Below are 19,244 nucleotides of genomic sequence, written 5' to 3'. Positions count from 1 at the left end.
CCCAAAGGGTCCCTGGGGCAGGTGAGCCGCAGGTACATGCAGGGTACTGGTGCCGCCCCTTCCCCAGGTGCGCAGGGCACAGCTGATGCCCTGAAACTGGGGTAGCCCAAATAAATGGAGTGGCAGGATCAGCGGCCTGGAGTGGAGACGGGACCACGGAGAGTGGGCTGGAGCCCTCAGGAAGGACACACTGCAGTGTGGGCGGTGTTGTTGGGACTTTGTCCACTGGTGATGGTGTGGGGCTACACAGAACATAGGTCACCTTGGGCAAATGAAGGGCACGTCTTTTAGTCCCTTTATTAGGAAGGAAAGATGCTGAACTTGGTTTACTAGGGTAATAATTTTTTTTTTTAATGAGTAACATAAGTGCAGGGAAGAGGTCAAAAATTCTATTCCCTCTGTTCATCTGTTAAGTGGAGCAGATTAAATGGGTGGTGGGTGGATGGTGCTATGCATGGGTGGTGGTGGTTTTTAAGAGTAACCAGCATTCTTCAAGAGGAAGGACAGAACTCCTGAACAGAGTTTTGTTCCTCTGGCCCCAGTATAACCAGGGCAAGGCCAAGTTTGGCTTCGAATGTGAGCTCCCCATAGGAAAATTATCCCTATATGATGGCCCAGGTCCGTAAGGGTCTTGTAATGCTATGGGGTTGAATCTGGAAGTTTTTGTCCAATTGTCATTGCTCCATTAGTGGTCCCAAGAGTGCACCTGAGCTCAGACTCAAGCTGGGCGCTTTGTTCCATCAGAATTATGGTTCTTGTGTTTGAGGCCACCCTGCTGCTCCATGGGTCAGGTGTCCCCTGCCCCTGGGGACAGGTTCCATATTCAGTCACTGCCTTCAGTGTAGCCTGGGCTGTCTCACGTTCATCCTGCCTTTCTCACCTTACGTTCTGAGGGTATAAATAAGGGAACAAGACGTTATACCACCACTGACAGAAGAACCGGAAAGTGGACAGGAAGTAGGAGGGCAGGGAGGACCAGTGGAGTGGTAGCTGCAGTTCCAGACTTCAATCCATATTTTAATTACCAAGTCTATATTTAGCAAGACAATGTGGGAAAAATAAAGAGGAAGGAAGGGATGGGTAGTGAGAGGGCCTCCCGGGCGCTGACCCACTTTCTGCACTGACTGCAGAGCGCTGCAGTCCTGGCCACGAGTTCCTGGCCTTGTGCCCTTCGGAAGCCCCGACCAGCATCAAAGGAGGTGCTTAAGTGGCTCCGGCTCTGTGGCAGCTGCAGACCCCATCAAAAAGACACATGTCATCAGCACTGTTCTTTAATTGTCCTCCACTCCGCAGCTGGGGATGACGGGGCTGGCCCAGGATTTCAGGTGGTGTCAGTGTGAGTGCAGGGTCACCGCGATGGCCTTGGTTGTGGCATTGAGCACGACAGCTGATAGCCTCGCAGCAGGGAGCACGGCAGGGATCTCTCTGGGAACCCTCTGCATGGGTGGGACGTTGGGACCCTCCAGGGTGTCCAGGATCCCTGCGAGGGAGATGGAAGGTGAGCATGAGCTGGCGGGGCACCACCCTCGGCAGCTGTGCCCCCTCCCCACACCCCGGCCTCCTGGCACTTACCCTCCACCACCTTGTGGTAGGCAAAATGCAGATAGAGCAGGAAGAGCATGTGCAGAGCAGCCAGGGTGCCACAGAGGAGCAGCCGCTGCGTGGGGCCCACAGTCCGGGACACCAACACTGCCACCTAGAACCACAGGAATACAGCTCAGAGGGCCTGGCTCCAGTGTGGGGAAGATACTCCTCCCTAGAGCAGAACCATCTTTGGGCTCTGGCGTCCCACTCAGAGCCGTTTGTGGGGTTTTGCCTGCGCTCGGGGCTGCTTCCCCCACCTCCCCAGGAGGACAGCCCCTGCCCAGCTTACCATGCGCAGGGTGGACAGCCCCCCCACCAGCAGCCAGAAGAGGTAGAAGAGGGCGTGGAGGTGGATGTTATAGGTGACGAACAGGACAATGCAGTGCCCGAACAGGCCATAGCCCTAGGGAGGAGGATGGTGGAGAGGAAAATCATTCAGGCCGGGCTGGCCTCTGGACCCTCATGGAGACCCTGAGAAATAAATGGTCGAGCGGCCAGCTTACTCCATTCCAGGCCCTGGGGCCCCAGCACAGATGCAGACCAAGGCCTGGCTACTCTTGTAAGACCACTCTTGCCCACCACCATGCTGGACTCCTTACCAGCAGCGCCAGCATCTGCAGCATGGTGATCTGGGCGTTGCACAGGTAGGCGAGGAAGTAAATGAAGGACGAGACACCCAGCCAGTAGCCGAAACAGGTGCCAATGGCTGTGCCCATCAGGGTGCCCTCCCGCTGTGGGGTGAAGGCTCTACTTAGTCCTGGGAGGCCAATGGTCTCAACCTCACCCAGGGCCGTCCTCAGGGCTGCTTCTAACTCACTCCACCACTATCTCTTTGGGTAGCTTTCAACTCAGTTCAGCCCCGCCCCGGCCCCCCAAAGTCCTCTGTCCTGCTTACGATAATGGTGTCAGATGTCTTCATCCCGTGGAGGAGGATGGCAACCAGTGTGAACACCAGCATGAGAGGTCCGTAGAGCTCACCAGCGATTTTCTGTCAATATACCAACTCATTCAGGCTGGAGGGTACAATGGCTCTTCTGCTGATTTCTCCCCAGGTTTGTCTGGTGGCCCCACCCTCTGATCTGGTGCCTCCCCCTGGCTCTTCTAGTCATGCCACCCCCTATTCACCTGGGGGAAGTTGACCATCTTGATGGGGATCATGGATTCCAGGAGCCTGGGAGAGGAGAGGAGAGGAGAGGAGAGATGAGCACAGACAGAGGCAGCACGAGGCTATGAGGTTCTCAAGGGCCTGAATCTCACTCACTTCTCTAACTCCAGAGAACATGCTGGATGGTAAAGGGAGAATGAGGAGATCACTTCCTTGCCCCTAAAAATACTTCCAGGACGGACAACGCTTTGATGCTGTACTGACTGGTGCAGCAGCAATATGAACTCAGGGAGCCCTGCTGGGCCTTGGGAAAGGGCTTGACAATTTACCTATTTGACATGCTCTCCTCTAAAAGGCAAACTTCAGAGAATGCCCAGAATTCCACACTGTAATAGTGAAGGTTACTTGAGGGAACCAGTGTGCCTCCTGCCTCTGTCTGCTTACAATTGCTCCAGGCACTGCCGAGCATTTTCTTAAAATACATTTGAAGTGGTGTGACAATTCCAGGCAGAAGCAATACAAGTACAAGTACAAGCCACTTCCCCGTTCTCTTAAGTGGCTAGTTCCTAAAAATACCTTCGAATTTGGCTGGATTTTACCCTTCTCTGTGAAACCTGCCCTGTTCCACCTCAAACCTACTCTGGGTCAAGTGTCCCTTCTATGTGTCCCTTCATAGCAAATGAGTGCTACACTGTAATTACACTCGAGAGCAGAGCTCTCATCTGTCTTCACCACTAAATCAGACACAGCTAGTAGAGTACCTGGCACAGAGCAAAAGCTTAGTAAGTACTTGCTGAGTACACTGGGTATCTGGTAAGCAAGACTTACATTCAAGTTTGAACAAAGAACCAAGCCAAGATTAATCCTAGCTTTTGAAATCATTCAACAACTATGTACCGATATTCTGATTCAGAGGCTGTTCTGGTGCTTGGAATAAAAAGATAAACAAAACAGAGCCTGCTTTTGAAGCGGTCTCTGGGGAGACAGACTGAAGAATAAGAAAGTACAGCCCTGCTGAAGTGTTATTTATTAGGGGAAAGCGCAGAGCAATACGGGAGCACCAGGAAAGGACAAACTAGGGATGAGGCTGAGGAATGGGGAAAAAAGGAAGCGACATTTGAGCTAGGTTTTGACCAAAGAGGAGTAGCTTACTAGACGGACAAGAGGAAGAAGGCGGTGTGTTACCAGCATGGAGGAATGCTGACAGGATGGCGTGGCTGGGGCACAGGTACAACGATGGAGGCTGCTGGTGTCATGAAGACGGGTGTCTAAAGACTTGGTCTCTGTCCTCTGAAGGACGAGGTGTGAGGAGGGCAGCTTCCGTCAGGAGAAGGGTCCTCACCTGCTTCGCACCTGGGCAGGCTCCACATCAAAGTAGGGTCTCAGGATGTCGATGTTGGCATACAAGCTGAAGGCCCTGGAGGCTTGTCTCTTTCCTGCCTGCCACATCTGAAGAAAGAGGACGGGCGGGGTGGGTGGCTAGTGTGAGACTCTTGGCTCTCAGTCCTGTTGCTGATTTTCTGTTGGATTTCTACATGGTTCTAACTGGACAACCTGGGGTGACTGACCTTCATCAACACCAACTCCAGAACCTGGGGCCTCCTAGGTGGATTTTTCCACCTGCCAGGTATCCAGTCTTGCTTACCTGGTCAGCCACCTGCCGGCTCAGCTGTCCCTTAAAGCCCTTCATGCCCAGGAACTCCCCATCCTCTTCTTCAGCAGCGGCTGCATCAGCATCTACTTCTTCCTCGCGCAGGCGCTGGTGCAGCTCACCCATATCCTCGAAGCTGGAGCCTGACGTATCATCCATGTTCTCCATGTCAATCACAGCCGAACCCCCGCCCTGTGAAGACAATAGCTCCTCCTGTGCAGGCCCTTTCTGCTCCATCCATTAAGTGTTTCTCTGTTCATCCCAGGACTTGGGGCTTTGTCCTTCCACTGATGGGGATATGGCCTGGAATCACCATAGATGGTGCCACTCTTCTCGTCATTTGCTCTCAAAATCTGTCTTGTTTGGCTCTCTTTTCTCGCCTGGGAAACCACTCACTATATTTCATACATGTCTTCCTCCTACCTTCCCTACCAAAGTCTCAAAGGGCTGCAAATGTGCCCAGTTCCTTTGTCTTTCCCAACCCCCATGCAAGGCTGTGCACACAGTATGGTTTCAGCCAGTGCATTACTCCCCCACCCGCTGCCATGCCTCACCCCGACCGACCTCCTAATTTGTCCCGAAAGCAAGAGCGGGTTGGCCCAGAGACCGAGGCCCTCTGACTGGAGTACAAGTCTGGCCTTTTCTGGTCATCACTGGTCCCACTGACTTTCGTGTGTGCTCGAAGAGCCAAAGGAGAGAAAAAGTGCTGCAAATGGAGCAGACTTCCAGGCCCCGAGGGGGAGTCCCCACGACACTTCTGGACGACTGCCGACCCTGGGGCAGCTGGCAGCTGAAGCCTTGGGGCCATTACCTGGATGTTTTCTTCGAACCCTCCCCATTCTGGGCCAGCCCCGTTTCGGGAGCCGCCGGCCGGCGCCGCCGTAGTTGCCATGTCCCTCGAGGGCTCCCGTCGCGGAAGCCTGCGCTAGTCCCGCTCGTGGAGGAGTGGGAGAGACGTGGGCCTGAAGAAAGGAGAGGTCCAGGGGCAAAAGGGAGGCGGGATCAGACGGAACGCAAAAATGAGAAACCCGGATGTTTGGCCTAAACTAACTTCCGGAAGCTGGGGACGTGGACGGAGACAGGGCAGAATCTCGCGATATTTAACCTTCCAGGCGGCGGGGCGTTGCCACGGAGACGGAGGAGGGCGATTAGAACGCAGGCGCCAGTTGCTACCCTAGTCACGTGGAGGGGTTGAAGATGGCGGCGCCCCAGGCAGTGGAGGAAATGCGGAGCCGCGTGGTTCTCGGGGAGTTCGGGGTTCGCAATGTAAGCCTTGCGGTCTTGAGCTCGGGAGGAGAAATGAGAGTGGAACAGGGATGAGTTGGGATCGGAGTGGGGACGGGCTTGGCCTCGCTGCCCCTTCGCGGACAGACTCTTCTCTGCTCTAGGTTCATACCACCGACTTTCCCGGTAACTATTCCGGTTATGATGATGCCTGGGACCAGGACCGCTTCGAGAAGGTGGGTGGAGCCGGAGGTGTCCGGAGAGGGTATGAGGATCGGACAGTGTGATCTGAGCAGCCGGTGCCTCAGAAGCTATCCTTGGGTTTCGCTCCGTTCCTAAAACGTTTATTGAGTGCTGTGTTAGGCGCTCCGTGTACACGGTTTCTGCTCTGGTCTGCGAACATATTCAGTCTTGTTGGGGAAGAGCGCGGGTAAGCAAATGATTCCAGTATAATGTGGCAAAGGCGGTTGATAGCACTAAGGATGACCGGAGGTGGGTCGCGGGCTGTCCCATTCCGCAGAGGCACTTAATCTAGAATGGGGAGGAGGGCAGAAGTAAAGTGGGTCAGCATGAATGGTAGGCAAGATTGAATAAAGTGTGTCTTAGACACTAAGTGACAGAGCAAAGGGGAGATAGAAGGTAGGTTTAGTGATTGCTTTGATACCAACCGTGAGGGGAGACTGTAAAATGACATAGCTTGGGGAACTGCTTTGATGGATGGTGGTGTCATTTATTGATGAGAACTGGGGCTGGGAAATGGTGATGCATGCTTTCAGTTTCCTTCAGGTGGAGAAGTCTAGCAGGCTAGTAGAATGTATGTTTCAATTGAGGTCAAAAGTGAGATATAATTTGGGGCGTTGTCAATAGAGATAGTTGCTAAAACCATGAGTGTGGTTGAGGTCACCCTGGAGAGAAAACTTGGGAAATAGGTTTGGGAAAGCAAAAACTTGGGAAACCGTAATATTTATGGAGTAGGTGGAAGACAATGAATTTGGAAGGATTGATCAGAGAAGGGAGAGAACCAGATTGGTGCTCAGAAATCAAGGCAATAGAGTTCGAAAAAGGAGGGACCCTATCAACAATGCCAGATACAACAGAGGAATGTAATAAGGACTGAGTAGTGTCAACTGGACTAAGCAGTATGGAAGCACGTTCTTTAGTACAATAGCCTTTGCGGATGGCCTGGCCGGAAGCCATACTGCAGAGGATTGTAAATGAATGGAAGATGAAAACAGGGAGACTTTTAAAAAGAAACTCATAAAGGAGGACTTGGGGAGGATGGAACATCTAATGAGGGCCATCTGGGCAAAGGGAGGTTTTTGGATGAGACAGAATGTTAATACCTTGAGGGGAATACCCAGGGGGGGCAGGTATTGATTATACAGAGAGCAAGCATCATTTAGTGTTTTTCCTGTCCCTTTAGAATTTCCATGTGGATGTGGTACACCTGGATGAAAACTCATTGGAGTTTGACATGGTGGGAATTGACGCAGCCATTGCCAATGCTTTTCGACGCATTCTGTTGGCTGAGGTATTGGTGGGCCTGGTGACGGGGTAGAGCTGCATGGGGAAACCGTGCCATTGACCTCGCTTGTAGAATTGTTTCAGGGTTTATTTTTCCTGCCGTTTTGCTGAGCATTCCTCTTGCTCATTTGTAAACTTCTAATCAAGGATTCTTCTAGGAAGAGGTCTCTCCCTATCTATGTCAGCCGGCTGGGAATAGGTGCGGAGTCTTTAAGGTCTTTGTAGATGAGTGATTGTTTTGTTGGGCAGGTGCCAACCATGGCTGTGGAAAAAGTCCTGGTGTACAACAACACATCCATTGTGCAGGATGAGATCCTCGCTCATCGCTTGGGGCTCATTCCCATCCATGCGGACCCCCGTCTTTTTGAATATCGGAACCAAGGTGAGAGTTTGAGAAAATGAAATTTGGGGAAAAAGGGAGCAGCTCTCCTCTGCAGAGTAGATTCTAGAATCAGACTGCCTGTATTCAAATCCTGGATTGACTACTACAAGACCTTAGGCAATCTTTTGGTACGTCATTCTTTTTATCCATGAGAACCCCTGCCCTTGCCTTACTAAATTTGTCCAGGACATGAGAAATTTAATGCATTCAGCATGGTGCTCAAATATTCACTAGTCCTTTAAGAGCTGCCACCGCCTCCCTTTGTGCAGGAGATGAAGAAGGCACCGAGATAGACACGCTGCAGTTTCGGCTGCAAGTCAGGTGCACTCGGAACCCCCATGCTGCTAAAGATTCCTCTGACCCCAATGAACTCTATGTGAACCACAAAGGTGAGTGTTGATTGGTAGGGTAAGGAAGAGGGCCCATCTGTTGGTGGGTGCCGGTTTTAGGGACTGGGGTCTTCTTGATGTGCTTCTCCCTCCAGTGTACACCAGACACATGACGTGGGTCCCCCTCGGGAACCAGGCTGACCTCTTCCCGGAGGGCACTATCCGACCAGTGCATGACGACATCCTCATTGCGCAGCTGCGGCCTGGCCAGGAGATCGACCTACTCATGCACTGTGTTAAGGGCATTGGTGAGAACCCTGGGGGCTGCCCTGCTGAGGAAGGTAGTTCCAATCCAGTGGCATGAGGTGTGACTAAGGGACTCAGCTGAGATGTGATGGGCAGAAAGCCAGTGGGCCTTTGGGAACGTGAAGAAGGGTTTTCCCACAGGTGCTGTTTTCCCTCTAGGCAAAGATCATGCCAAGTTTTCACCTGTGGCAACAGCCAGCTACAGGCTCCTGCCGGACATCACCTTGCTCGAGCCCGTGGAAGGGGAGGCCGCTGAGGAGCTGCGCCAGTGCTTCTCACCGGGTGTTATTGAAGTGCATGAAGTCCACGGTACGGTATTTGGGGTGCTGTTCAGGTCAGGACCTAAAGTATGTTTTCTTGAAGGCAGCAGACATACAAGCTTGGGGCTCGTGTTTCTAACATGGTTGGTTTTCATTAGGTAAAAAGGTGGCCAGAGTTGCCAATCCCCGGCTAGATACCTTCAGCAGGGAAGTCTTCCGGAATGAGAAGCTAAAGAAGGTTGTACGGCTTGCTCGGGTTCGAGACCATTACATCTGTGAGTACTGGGGGTGGGGCGGAGAGAGGGACGGGCGGCTTTGGTGCTACAGCTTCCTTGCAGAGTCCAGATGTGGAATCTAGCAATGACTTAATGCAGGAGCTTTTGCAAGCCCTACCTGGGTTAAAATGTCTCTTTGGTTCCAGTCTCTGTGGAGTCAACGGGGGTGTTGCCACCAGATGTGCTGGTGAGCGAAGCCATCAAGGTCCTGATGGGGAAGTGCCGGCGGTTCTTGGATGAACTAGATGCCGTTCAGATGGACTGAGGCCGGCCCCAGATTCAGGGGCAAGGTGGGGCTTGGATGCACCCAAGGCAAGCTGAGGCCTTTGGGTTCTGACCTGCCACCACAGGACTGCTCAAGAGAGCCCCGCGGGACTAGGTGTCCTGAGTGTGTGGGACAATGCCAGCTTTATTTCAGTCAATACATTTTGTTAAATGTGAAACAAAATGTGACTTTTATGCCTTTGTAAGGCTTTTATGTAAATAAACTCACATCCAAACAAAAATTGTTTTGTCGGAGACCCCTTACTCAGTTTTGGTCTGCAAGTATGGGGTCTGCACCACATCAGAACAGGTGTGGCATGACTTAGCAGTTAGGGACCCATGACTCAGATGTCACTGTTGGTCAGGGCCAAGTCCCTCTGACGCCTCAGGAGCAACGCCAAATTGAGGTGTTTTCTGGGGGCACAGACTGGACAAAAATACTGTGCACCACTTAACGTAGCCCTTGGATAATGGAGAAAGTTGCCAATAGAAAACAGGGTGGTCCCTAGCAGTCATGTCACACTGCCACCAAGAGCCACGAGGGAGAACAGCAGTTGCCTTGGGACAGTCCCTCAGGGTCAGGTTCAGTGGCGCCTCCAGTAATGGGTGACACAGACGGTATGGGCCGCCTGGTGTAGGTACGTCAGCAACAGAAATCTTTCTAGCTGATGTTCTGTCAGAAAGCTGGACAGCACATCCATCAGTCACAGTTCTTCCTGTCCAGTCCCCTTAGCAAGATGCTCATGAGGAAGTGACCCTGGAGTATGTCACTAATTTGAAAACGACAGACGGGGCTCTTTCTATATGAAATTGAGATTTTTACTGACATGCAGATGTGCTTTAGAGTTAATGTGTCTACAAAAAGGTTCTATAAACAATAGAAAACTTCTAGCATGAAGTCACAAGATGTTAAAAATAGTACAACACAATAAATACAACTGTGCCCTCCAAGCCCCAACCACAGAGGAACAGGCAGCTAACACATCTGGAGGGAAACATGCTTTGAGATGGCCTTCACAGTTGACAAGAAGCCCCACGCACCACCCAGGAAGAGGGCGCGGGGCAGGTCTGTGTTGAAGAAGCGGCTTCGCCTCCCGGAGCCTCCCCTGCCTGGGGCCAGCACAGCTACAAGCTGGAGCTCCGGTCCACGCGCGCCTCCGTCCTCACCGAGACCCGTCAGTGGACTGGCTCGATGACAGGCCTCCATCTGCGCAGAGGGCGTGAACACGCGATACGGTTTCTGTATGGATTGTGTCTGGCTGGCGACGACCTCAAGGCTAGGGTCCCGCATCCATGTCCCCTATGCTCTAGAGAAGACCAGAGACTCACAATACAGGTGGTGATGAGAAGGCATATTTTCTTTCTTTTGGAAATGGCCCGTGAGAGAAGTGACCAGGACCTGAAAGACCGGGAGATTTCTGAAGGCACCTGGACGCCTAGTCCTAAGAGACCAGTGGCTTTGCTAGCTGCTTGTCACAGACGTAGCCTAGTTGGTCTGCATTACCCTTAGATTCCAATGGCATCACGTGACGCTAGATAGGGTAGTGTGGCTCTGGTGCGTGGGTGGGCCCTGGGGCTGGGGACACCACACTGAGGGGTCATTCATGGAAGGGCACGGTGCGTGAGCTCTAAGGGGGATGTGAGTACTAGACGCTGGCCCAGCCCTGGTCCCTGAAGGTAATACGCTTGATACCACGTCCAGAGCTTAGCAGTAGCCTGTACCATGGGTCCCATCAGCTGACCAGATTCTTGCTCAAAACAAGGAACCAGCCAAATTCAGTTCAGCCGTCAGCACCTGACCCAAACATGCCGAGGGATGGCAAGGGCTCCCTGCCAGCCCAGTGGCAATGGGGACTCAGGGGGACTTGCGATGGTCCTGGGGGAACTCTGGCACAAGTAGTTCACGGCTGAGCCCTTGCCACAAGCCCGGCTAGTTGCAGTGCTGGGTAGAGCACCCCTAGTTACCACTGCACAGGTATATGGCTGCATGGGGGCGGGAGGGCTTGGGGAGAAGGGCTGCTCTGCTCTAGCTTTTCCCGCTCGGAAAAGCCCCACCTCCAAGTAGAGTGTGAAATACTTGGGAGATCTAGACAGCATGGTATTAGCCCTCACTCCCTTTCTTGATACTTCAGTACAGTTACTTCTGGCCCTGCACAGGGCCCACTCTTCCAGCTCCAGAGCTGAGTATCTCCAGGCTGACAATGGTGGTAAGTGAGGTGGCAGTTGACAGAGGCCTAGAGATTAGCTACGAAGGGGCAGAAGGATGGTAACAAAGGCCGAGGAAGGATGCCCAAAGCTTGCTTCAGGGTTCAAAGATGGTGGCCAGGCCTCCTTCCTCGTTGTCCAGCACCTCTGCGTCCAACATGGGCTTTGTTTTTTTGAAAAGTGAGGGAAGATTCTTAATGTGAACTTCTTTTCGGAACTGCTCTCCCAAGGGTTTCTGTGGAAAGCAAATGAGAGAGAACTAATGCTGGACCCTAAGTAGTGGGTTGTTTTTAAGACCACCTCACCGTAATGGCCAACGACAATAGCTGCTTTCTGGTTTGCCCTAACACGAACGCATGGTCTAAGAAGACCGCAAGGGTGGCTGGGAGCACAAAGGAAGGTGCATGACCTACCCCAATGCAACCAGCAATGAGGCGTTTGAATTGGTCCTTCCGGCGCTTGTCGGCAGCTTTCTGCAGAGACGGGTTCAAAAGCTTGCAGTCAAACTGGTCCAGAGAGTCCTTCTGTATGTCAGGGATCTGCTCCATAACAGCTCTTATCTCCAGGTACCTGGGACGCTGGGAAGTGAGGGTAAACCCGCTCAGTGGGGTAGGTTTGGGCCCTGCCACCTTGCCCATTCCTTGTCACACCCACTCCTTGGGAAGCACTAACAACTGGGCAGCTGCCTACACTTAGGGTAAGGCCCGACTGAGGGGAGCCGGCTGTGAAGAATGAAGCCGCAGCCATCCTGCCCCCTTGCTTTCTCCACTCACCAGCGCCTCGTATATCTGGAAGGCCAGGTGGACCAGGGAAGCCATGCAGCCGTCATGCTGCCCGTGCGTCTGTAAGCCCTTGAGCACGCTGGTGAAAAGCCACGTCACAGCGTCTGCGAGCAGTGTCCCTGACAGCACCTGGGGAGACAGCTGTGCTCAGGGCCAAAGCAGGCTGTTACCACTAGGCAGGCAGTACCCCAATTCTTTCAACTGATTCAGTCAATCCTCATGACCCAAACCTTTCAGAGGGGCGAGAAGGGGTGAATAACCATACTTGTTTGAGGAGGGGCCAGCAGAGCTGTGTGGTCGTCCTCTGGCAGGACAGAGTATCCTTCCAGGCCAGGGAATTGAAGGCTGTAATTAATAGCGCCGTACAAACATCCTAACGGAAAAGGATGAAGCATTACAACAGGAAATAAGCACATTTTCTCTGAGTATGCTTATGTAACAGGAGCTGGAGTTTTAATCGTAGGTAAGTGGGAAAATGAGCGTATTTAAAAAAGAGAAGTGAGTTTCTTGCTTTCCTCTGTGTATCAGGCACTCAAAAAGAAGGAAAAACCACCGACACAGAAGAGGAAACCTATGTGTAGGAGGAAGACAGGGTCAGGCCTGGGGGCGCTGAACACGAGGCACTGGCATCAGTGCAGCTCCGAGCTCTCCTGAGAGCCTCTGCCCATGCCAGCAGGGAGCACCCCATGACCTTGTGCTTTCCCCTCTGTTTTCTGGGGCTTTAGAAACCAGGAACCTAACTTGCATAAAGGAGTTTTACCCCCAAAACTTCCGATGGCATCCCAGAATAAGAGAAGTAGAAGCTGGGAAAGGAGAAGAACTTCACCTGCAGCCCCACCCACCTCATGCTTCATTAGGCATTTGCCCAGGTCTGTGAGCTCCGCCACGGCCGACGGGGTTACTACCTCTGTGGCCATCATCTCTTCATCTGGAAGCAGAGAACAGAGGGTTAGGCTGCATCTTTTCAGAACAGAGAAAAGCCTGTCCTGAGAGAAGCCCACCGAGGAAAGGAAGGTTGAGAACCCGGGGCTGACTGGCGCTTGAGTAGCACTGGGACAGTCCCCAGCCTCATGAGGGTGCAGAAGCCCCTGCCCGTGGCAGATGTAGAGATGTATCTAGCTGCACGTTTCAGAAACAGTGGGAAACAAGGTTTTCTGGACAATTACTTAAGCAAATGGTGAGGCTCTTTTGTCACTGAACAAACATCTGCGGACCCACTGTAGTAAACACTGATTTAGTTACTGGGGATACCCTGCCACAGGAATAGGACAAAGTCCCTTCCCTGATGGGAGGTGACATTCTAGTGAGGGAGACAAATAAAAAACGAAAGCATAAATAAAACGTAATGTCATGCAGTGCTACATGCTCTGAAGAAAAATAGAGCGGAGGAGAATATAGAGTGGCTGAGGTTGCTATTTTGGATAAGCTGACCAGGGACTACCTCTCAGGGTTGACATTTGAGCAGAGGCCCAAATGAAGCGAGGGAAAAGGCCATGTATAGTCGGGAGGCAAATCATTCTAGATAAAGGAAACAGCCAGTGCAAATGCTCTGAGGTGGGAATATGCTGGGGGAATACAGCAAGAGCGCCAGCACAGAGGAAAGCCAGATGTACAACACCCCCCCCCCCCCCCCAGACTGCTAGGAAGTGACCTGGCTACAGAAGGGATGCTATTGAAGAGCTCGGAGGGCCACACAAGAGGCTTGCTTACCATCTCCATCTGCAGGGGGGGCAGCACTGTGGTCAGCACCTTTCTTTGAAACACAGCATGCCGCTAAAGCAAGAAAGCAGGGTTACTGGGCTACTACCACCAGACAACAGATCCCAGACTCCCTGGGCAAGTGATGAGGAGGGAAGGGGGGGCACTGTCCAGGCACAACATCAGCCTCACTGATAGAAACAGAGGCATGTGACCAGACTGTTCTGGTTCCTCTTCAAATTTAAGTAACTGGAAGGAAATTACAAAATTTTCTGAGACTAAGTGACCACAAGAGGATACCTCATAAATCTTTGGTCTACTTTGTATTTCAAACAAATGAAATGGCCCCAAAATCAAAAAATTAACCACCTTCATGTCCAAGAACTAACTTTTTCCCGATTTTAACAAAGCTGAGAAGTTATTCCTACCTGCTATTTTCATCCTACCAAATTTTAGACCATATTTTGGCCTTAATATGAACAAATACAATTCAGCTGGCAATTCATAAAATCTCCATAGACTGACGTAAGGACCACCTAGTTTCTATCTAGTTAATTCTTTCTTATCAGTCTATCAGTATTGCTGCAAAGATGCCTTCATGGGGTTGGGTGAGTGACCAGTTCTTTCTCCAGAAAAATTCGTCTCTACCACCGCTGGCTCCCACGCGCCACTTACTGATGAGCTCCATGACTTCTCGGGTTAACATCCTCACCAGCTGTTCCTCCAGCATCTCTTGAGACTCTGGGTTTTCATCTGCAGTCTCATCTTCTCCACTGCAGAAAATCGGGGGCAAGTTCCATGGGAGTGCAGAGGGGAAAGACAAGGAGAGCAGGGACCCTAACCAGAAGCTCTGCGCCCACTTCCTCCGGGCGTCTTTCTGGTCTACATTCCAAGCAAATGTTGGGAATGGACAGCAAGGATCCACTGAGGGATGTTATGACTTGTGACTCTGTCCAGCTGGCAGAGGGTACTGCATCTGAATCCTAAGTGGGTAGCATGTCTCGGCTTCTCCTAAGGCACTGCTCTGAGTCTGCTAATGGGCACAGACAAGCCACCTATCATTCATTAGGCTGACAATGACTGTCACCCACTGCGGTTCTAGCCCTGGTCCCGCAGACCCCCTCCCCCATCCGCCACCCACTCCAAACCTATTCCCACTCCAAACTTGGCTCCAACTCATCCATCAAGGAAAAGAGATGTTCCTTACCACAGCAGGCTCCTCTGGTTGATGACTTGCCATTTTTGGGAAAGCCTCTGGGAAAACAAAAAGGAAGTAAGTGCTAGAATTGGGGAGAAAGCTGGAACAGATCATATCTAAGGTCCGTTTCATCACTAGAATTAGCCAGGGATGACAGCAGGTATCAGTGACAGAGCCTTGGGAGACCCACAAGGTTAACAAAACAGAGATGGTTTCTGTAACCTCTCCCACACCCACGAGGGCAGCAGATCAAACATTTCTTTGCTTGGACAGGATCAATAATTTTAAAATTCCTGGGTCACTCCAGACACGATCACCTCTCCTCTGTTAACAGGCTAGGAACAGAAGCTGACTCTGCTTTGTGGTGCTTTGTGGACAATTAAACCAGTTGGTTCTTGGGGGGCTGCTCAATCCACTGCAGCGACGGTGGGACGGCTGCACAGCCATCCTGGCAGGGCTTGGAGACAGCATTTTCAGGAGCTCATGACGTGCAAGACTCATGAGGCCACCCACCCTAAAACTCCTCTTCGTTACCCGTTCCTACCCAGTCTCTTACCATGTGGAGGTAGGTGAACAGAGGCCCAAGGATGGGAGACACCAGGGCTTCGTAGTGCTCGGGGGGGCAGAAGAGCACCAGAGGCTTCACAAAGACCCATGCCGCCGCAGGTTAAGAAGTTTTAGCACATGCGTACACACGCCTCGCATTCTAAAGCACCCCTCACTTGCTAGGCAGTACCCTGAGCCCTCGGTCAAAGTCAACCCCCAAAGGCCTTGCAAGATGCCAAGAACATCCTGCTAATAGGCAAAAAATGTCAAGCTCTTTTCTGAAAATCCTAAGCTGCGTGGATACATTTCCATTGTACTTTTACTGTAACTGTGCTTTTTACTAGACTGCACGTTATGGGCACTGGACTGCCTGAAAGGAGGGAGGAAAAAAATAGGAGACACCCTTGTGATACATTCTCCTTGTAACTTCAGGGAAGATACTCACAAAAGCAAAAACAAACAAACAAACAAAGAACCCAAATGAGAATGAAGTATGAGAGTGCGTCTTCAAGGAGGAAGCACCTGACGAAACATACAAAAGGGATAAAAGCTTCATTTTCTGTATTTCCAAGAAGCGGGATGGTAAAGGTTTACCCCTAAGGAGAGAGCTTTCCAGGCCCCCTGGACTGCCCTCCTGTTTCTCCTGCTTATTTACTTCACTCTTCTTGTCCTTTTCACGTGTTATTATACACTGAGATAAATGATCCCATCTATTCCACGCAGCTCAGCTCTGCCTCCTCTGGTGCCCGTAAACTGTTCCTGTCTCCCATCTTCGGCCCTCTGGGTGATCTAGGGACTTTTGAAAGGATATGAAGCATGGGTCTGAGTCGGTAGTCAGGAATATTGTTCAAGTTGACGAAGGCTGAGCTGAGGAGCTGGGTGGCCAGGTGCTCCACGGTGTAGAAGTCCTGCTGCATGGAAGGGCCTGCCTTCCCCAGGATGTGGAAGCTGTAAAGACAAACCACGTGCAACGACAGACCCAACAGCTTCTCCTGCCAGCCCCGACTGCCCTGGGAAGTCTCTGTGCCATGACTCTTTGGCACAGAGAATTGCAGCCTACAACAAAACTCGTTGGCTAGAAGAGCAATTGTATTTACTCCTTAAGAGAACTTTAGTTCATCAGTATACTTTGAAGATGTGAACATAATCTTTTATCAGAAGTGAAAATCAGGCCTCTCCACCTCCCACTTTTATGGAAGCTTCTTGATAAAAGATTCAGCATCTTTTTAAAGCTAGCTGTTGGTAGCCAAAATCAACAGTAGCCTTCATTACTCGTAAGCAATATGGATTGAGTGGAGAATCTCAGTAGCGTGGCTGCTTAGAGCTGTGGCACTACAGGAGGGCCACTTCCCTCCCCAGCCCACAACCAGGACCCAAAGACAACATCGGGTCAGCCAATCCCGGTGTCCCATGAAAAGTAGGCTACAGGTAGGGAGGGAGTCTGAGAAAATGCATCCTCACCACTCTGTCTTCTGCTTTGCTCTCATCATTTTATGCCCCAGAAACAGACAAGCTGGGCATAAAATATCAAGTCAAGGCTAGGACTGAGGCACACATGACTATTATAAAAAAGCAAATGTAAGAAAACAGCCTGTTCATTTTGATTTGCCACTAGACTCATTAGTTCCCTCTCAAATTGTTGCCTCATCTTACCTAGATCTAGAATTCTAGATCAAAAGTCCAACCCATGGCCATTCCTCAACAGTGCATGTCTGGGAAGAGAACATGGAGTGGCAGCATCGGTTCCTTACCAGTTTTCATAGAGGGTAGAGAAGAAACGCTGCATTCTTTCCAAGACTGTTTTGTAAACAGGAGAGTCATTCAGTTCCAAGAGAGGCTGAGGTAATCCTACAGAGAAAGACAGGTCAGGTACATGTTGTTCTGCTGTCTAAGGTCTCAACTTGCCAACCCTACAGCGGGCAGATGTGGTTTGGGCGTGGGGGTGGGGGTGAGGAGTGCTGTAAATGCAAAGAAGCTGGCCAAGTCTTCTACCAACTGGAGGTGCTAAGAGCTGCCCTAAAGGTGATGCTACACTGTCTTAGGAGGAAAAGTTGAAATCTATTTAAGTTCCCAGGACTTCAGACTAAACCTGGGTACTCCCAAGTTTTCTGTGGGTTTTTCCAGATGAGATTTGTACCAAAATACATACAGATAACTCAAAATGATCTCTCCATAAAGCACTGGGGATGCCCCCCTCCCTTTTTAAGTTGTAGAGCCTCTTTTTCAATCAAAATTTTATGTGAAGCCCAAGATGTATAATAGATCAAAATGAAACCCACTTACCTCAGTATGATAATTGCCTTAAAAGATCTGTACTTCTAATCACAGGCAATTTTACATTTCAAGTCTTGCTCATGGTTGGAAGCTGCCACACAGAACTGTTTGTCCATTCAGGTATGTTTTGGTTGGCCATATATTTCTACAGTGGGACTTCCTGGCTTAATTTGAATAACCGAATGGGGGGACGAATGGGTGGTGATGCAACATCTACTTTTTATATGAATGGCAAAACATTTCTTGGGAGTTTTTAAATTTTGTTTTGTTTTTCACTGGTGTCTGCAACATGGACCTTACGTGTAGTGGTGCCAAAAGAAATGGCCCAGGACCACGTAGGCCAAGACAGACAGACATGAGCTCTGGAAAGGCAAACTAACACCCTTCAGCACCCTGCTCCCTGGATGGCTGACTCATAGCCAGGCAGAGGTTATGGCTGGGATGAAGAGATACAGTGGTGGCAGTGATGGTGAGCCAGCACAAAGCTTCAGAGATGGGCACAACTCTGGATGTCCCCAGCGCTAACTTCCAACCACGGCCTTGCTCCTTGCGTTCCAGCCACGTGGGTCACCCCTCTCTATTCCCTGGACATACCAAGCTCTTTCCTGCACGCCTCCGCATCTTGGACCTGCCAGTCTGTTAGCCCAGAATGCTCAGCCGTCTCCTCTTGCCCCCCACTTAGTTAGCTCCTTCTCATTCTTCAAGTGTCCTCTGGGGAGCAATCTTCTGACTGCACCCAAGATTGGGCGAGGTCTACCCATGAACAGTCACAGCCACTTTCCTTCACAGCACATATCCCAATTTTGACTGCATAGTCATTCACGAATGGGAAAAATATTCTAATCCAGGAAACATGGCTTAGAAACTATTCCTTAACAATTTTTGATAACATACAATATTTTATTGATAAAAGCTCTTTAAACTTAATTGTTTTAATATTTTTCTTCATACATAAAAGACAGGAAAGCACGCTAATATCCTTCAGGTCAAAAAAACCATGGTCTATTTAGAACCTCAAAGCTCTAACACACACCACTGCCTGGAGGGGTTACCACAGGATGGGGAGGGGGGCAGGAGGGGGTCCACACAGAGGGGGTCCTAAGATAACGAAGTAAATGCACTTGTCCCTAGCGTCTGCAGGACCTCCACACATACATTTCTGAACAAACAGGTGGTCAAGGTGGTGCCAGGTGGGGAGGAGGAGACACAGGCACAGTGAGGCTGCCTGAGGAGCCCATTAAAGATAAGGTGAACTTCAAGGAAAAAAAGGCTAGATTTCTTACCTAAAATAGCAGATTTTTCCGCTTCAAGCATATCCAGAGCCTTTGTGAAAGGCTCTACCATTTTGGCTAGCATTTCTGGTGCATATAAAGTATTGTGAGTTCTAAAAGAAAAAAAGGATGCTATGTAAACTTTTCCTAGTCTGTTGCAGAAGAGGGGTTTTCACCGTGTCATTCAGTGATACTACACTTCCACACAGACAAATCTCCCTATCAACACTACTCCTGGCAGGGGAAAGGAAAGACGGTACACACATTTAAATGTTTCCCTGGAAAAGAGAACAGACTTGAAGCTATTAAGTAGAGTTGTATAGTATACAACCTAAAAGCAATCAAAACGACAAACAAATTCTGAGG

The 19,244-nt window shown here is 50.7% G+C and overlaps 3 protein-coding genes across 4 annotated transcripts in view; 1 reads left to right on the top strand and 2 right to left on the bottom strand.

Annotated features, from left to right (window-relative positions):
* Nucleotides 1-991: 991 nt before the first annotated feature.
* YIPF3 (Yip1 domain family member 3) lies at nucleotides 992-5,381 on the bottom strand. Of its 2 annotated transcripts, XM_019738465.3 has the most exons (9): nucleotides 5,152-5,381; nucleotides 4,335-4,532; nucleotides 4,032-4,138; nucleotides 2,710-2,755; nucleotides 2,480-2,572; nucleotides 2,184-2,315; nucleotides 1,874-1,987; nucleotides 1,573-1,696; nucleotides 992-1,480 (listed from the first exon to the last, which is right to left on the bottom strand). In XM_019738465.3, the coding sequence occupies exons 1-9, from the start codon at nucleotides 5,230-5,232 to the stop codon at nucleotides 1,332-1,334; spliced, it is 1,044 nt and encodes a 347-aa protein (XP_019594024.3). In that variant the 5' UTR covers nucleotides 5,233-5,381; the 3' UTR covers nucleotides 992-1,331. The 2 variants fall into 2 exon arrangements, with proteins under 2 accessions (XP_019594024.3, XP_019594025.3); XM_019738466.3 differs by lacking the exon at nucleotides 2,184-2,315.
* Nucleotides 5,382-5,392: 11 nt separating this feature from the next.
* On the top strand, nucleotides 5,393-9,146 carry POLR1C (RNA polymerase I and III subunit C). The gene is made up of 9 exons (XM_019738467.3): nucleotides 5,393-5,606; nucleotides 5,729-5,800; nucleotides 6,988-7,095; nucleotides 7,338-7,470; nucleotides 7,740-7,859; nucleotides 7,955-8,107; nucleotides 8,265-8,414; nucleotides 8,524-8,640; nucleotides 8,787-9,146. The coding sequence occupies exons 1-9, from the start codon at nucleotides 5,538-5,540 to the stop codon at nucleotides 8,903-8,905; spliced, it is 1,041 nt and encodes a 346-aa protein (XP_019594026.3). The 5' UTR covers nucleotides 5,393-5,537; the 3' UTR covers nucleotides 8,906-9,146.
* A 553-nt stretch (nucleotides 9,147-9,699) lies between these two features.
* Nucleotides 9,700-19,244, bottom strand: part of XPO5 (exportin 5) — a 42,756-nt gene continuing 33,211 nt past the window's right edge. The window contains exons 21-32 of the mRNA XM_019738445.3: nucleotides 18,891-18,991; nucleotides 17,085-17,181; nucleotides 16,145-16,281; nucleotides 15,344-15,441; nucleotides 14,797-14,843; nucleotides 14,265-14,362; nucleotides 13,602-13,664; nucleotides 12,734-12,819; nucleotides 12,157-12,264; nucleotides 11,883-12,020; nucleotides 11,523-11,687; nucleotides 9,700-11,344 (exon numbers count right to left, since the gene is read on the bottom strand). Of these exons, the coding sequence (XP_019594004.1) occupies nucleotides 11,207-11,344; nucleotides 11,523-11,687; nucleotides 11,883-12,020; nucleotides 12,157-12,264; nucleotides 12,734-12,819; nucleotides 13,602-13,664; nucleotides 14,265-14,362; nucleotides 14,797-14,843; nucleotides 15,344-15,441; nucleotides 16,145-16,281; nucleotides 17,085-17,181; nucleotides 18,891-18,991 (1,276 nt within the window). The 3' untranslated portion in view covers nucleotides 9,700-11,206. The remainder of the gene's footprint in view (nucleotides 11,345-11,522; nucleotides 11,688-11,882; nucleotides 12,021-12,156; nucleotides 12,265-12,733; nucleotides 12,820-13,601; nucleotides 13,665-14,264; nucleotides 14,363-14,796; nucleotides 14,844-15,343; nucleotides 15,442-16,144; nucleotides 16,282-17,084; nucleotides 17,182-18,890; nucleotides 18,992-19,244) is intronic.

The sequence above is a fragment of the Rhinolophus sinicus genome, chromosome 2 (assembly GCF_057876585.1).
Source record: "Rhinolophus sinicus isolate RSI-liver-muscle chromosome 2, RSI-T2T, whole genome shotgun sequence".
Taxonomy (NCBI): domain Eukaryota; kingdom Metazoa; phylum Chordata; class Mammalia; order Chiroptera; family Rhinolophidae; genus Rhinolophus; species Rhinolophus sinicus.
Note: the sequence above shows the minus strand (reverse complement) of the source record. Positions and strands in the feature narration are given on the sequence as shown.

Coding starts and splice junctions, on each gene's coding strand:
- YIPF3 (XM_019738465.3), bottom strand. CDS start 5,232: ATGGCAACTACGGCGGCGCCGGCCGGCGGCTCCCGAAACGGGGCTGGC. Junction 4,533..5,151: donor GGTTCGAAGAAAACATCCAG/GTAATGGCCCCA, acceptor TTGTCTTCACAG/GGCGGGGGTTCGGCTGTGAT. Junction 2,756..4,031: donor CCTGCCCAGGTGCGAAGCAG/GTGAGGACCCTT, acceptor CTCCTCTCCCAG/GCTCCTGGAATCCATGATCC.
- POLR1C (XM_019738467.3), top strand. CDS start 5,538: ATGGCGGCGCCCCAGGCAGTGGAGGAAATGCGGAGCCGCGTGGTTCTC. Junction 5,801..6,987: donor ACCAGGACCGCTTCGAGAAG/GTGGGTGGAGCC, acceptor CTGTCCCTTTAG/AATTTCCATGTGGATGTGGT. Junction 7,860..7,954: donor ACTCTATGTGAACCACAAAG/GTGAGTGTTGAT, acceptor TTCTCCCTCCAG/TGTACACCAGACACATGACG.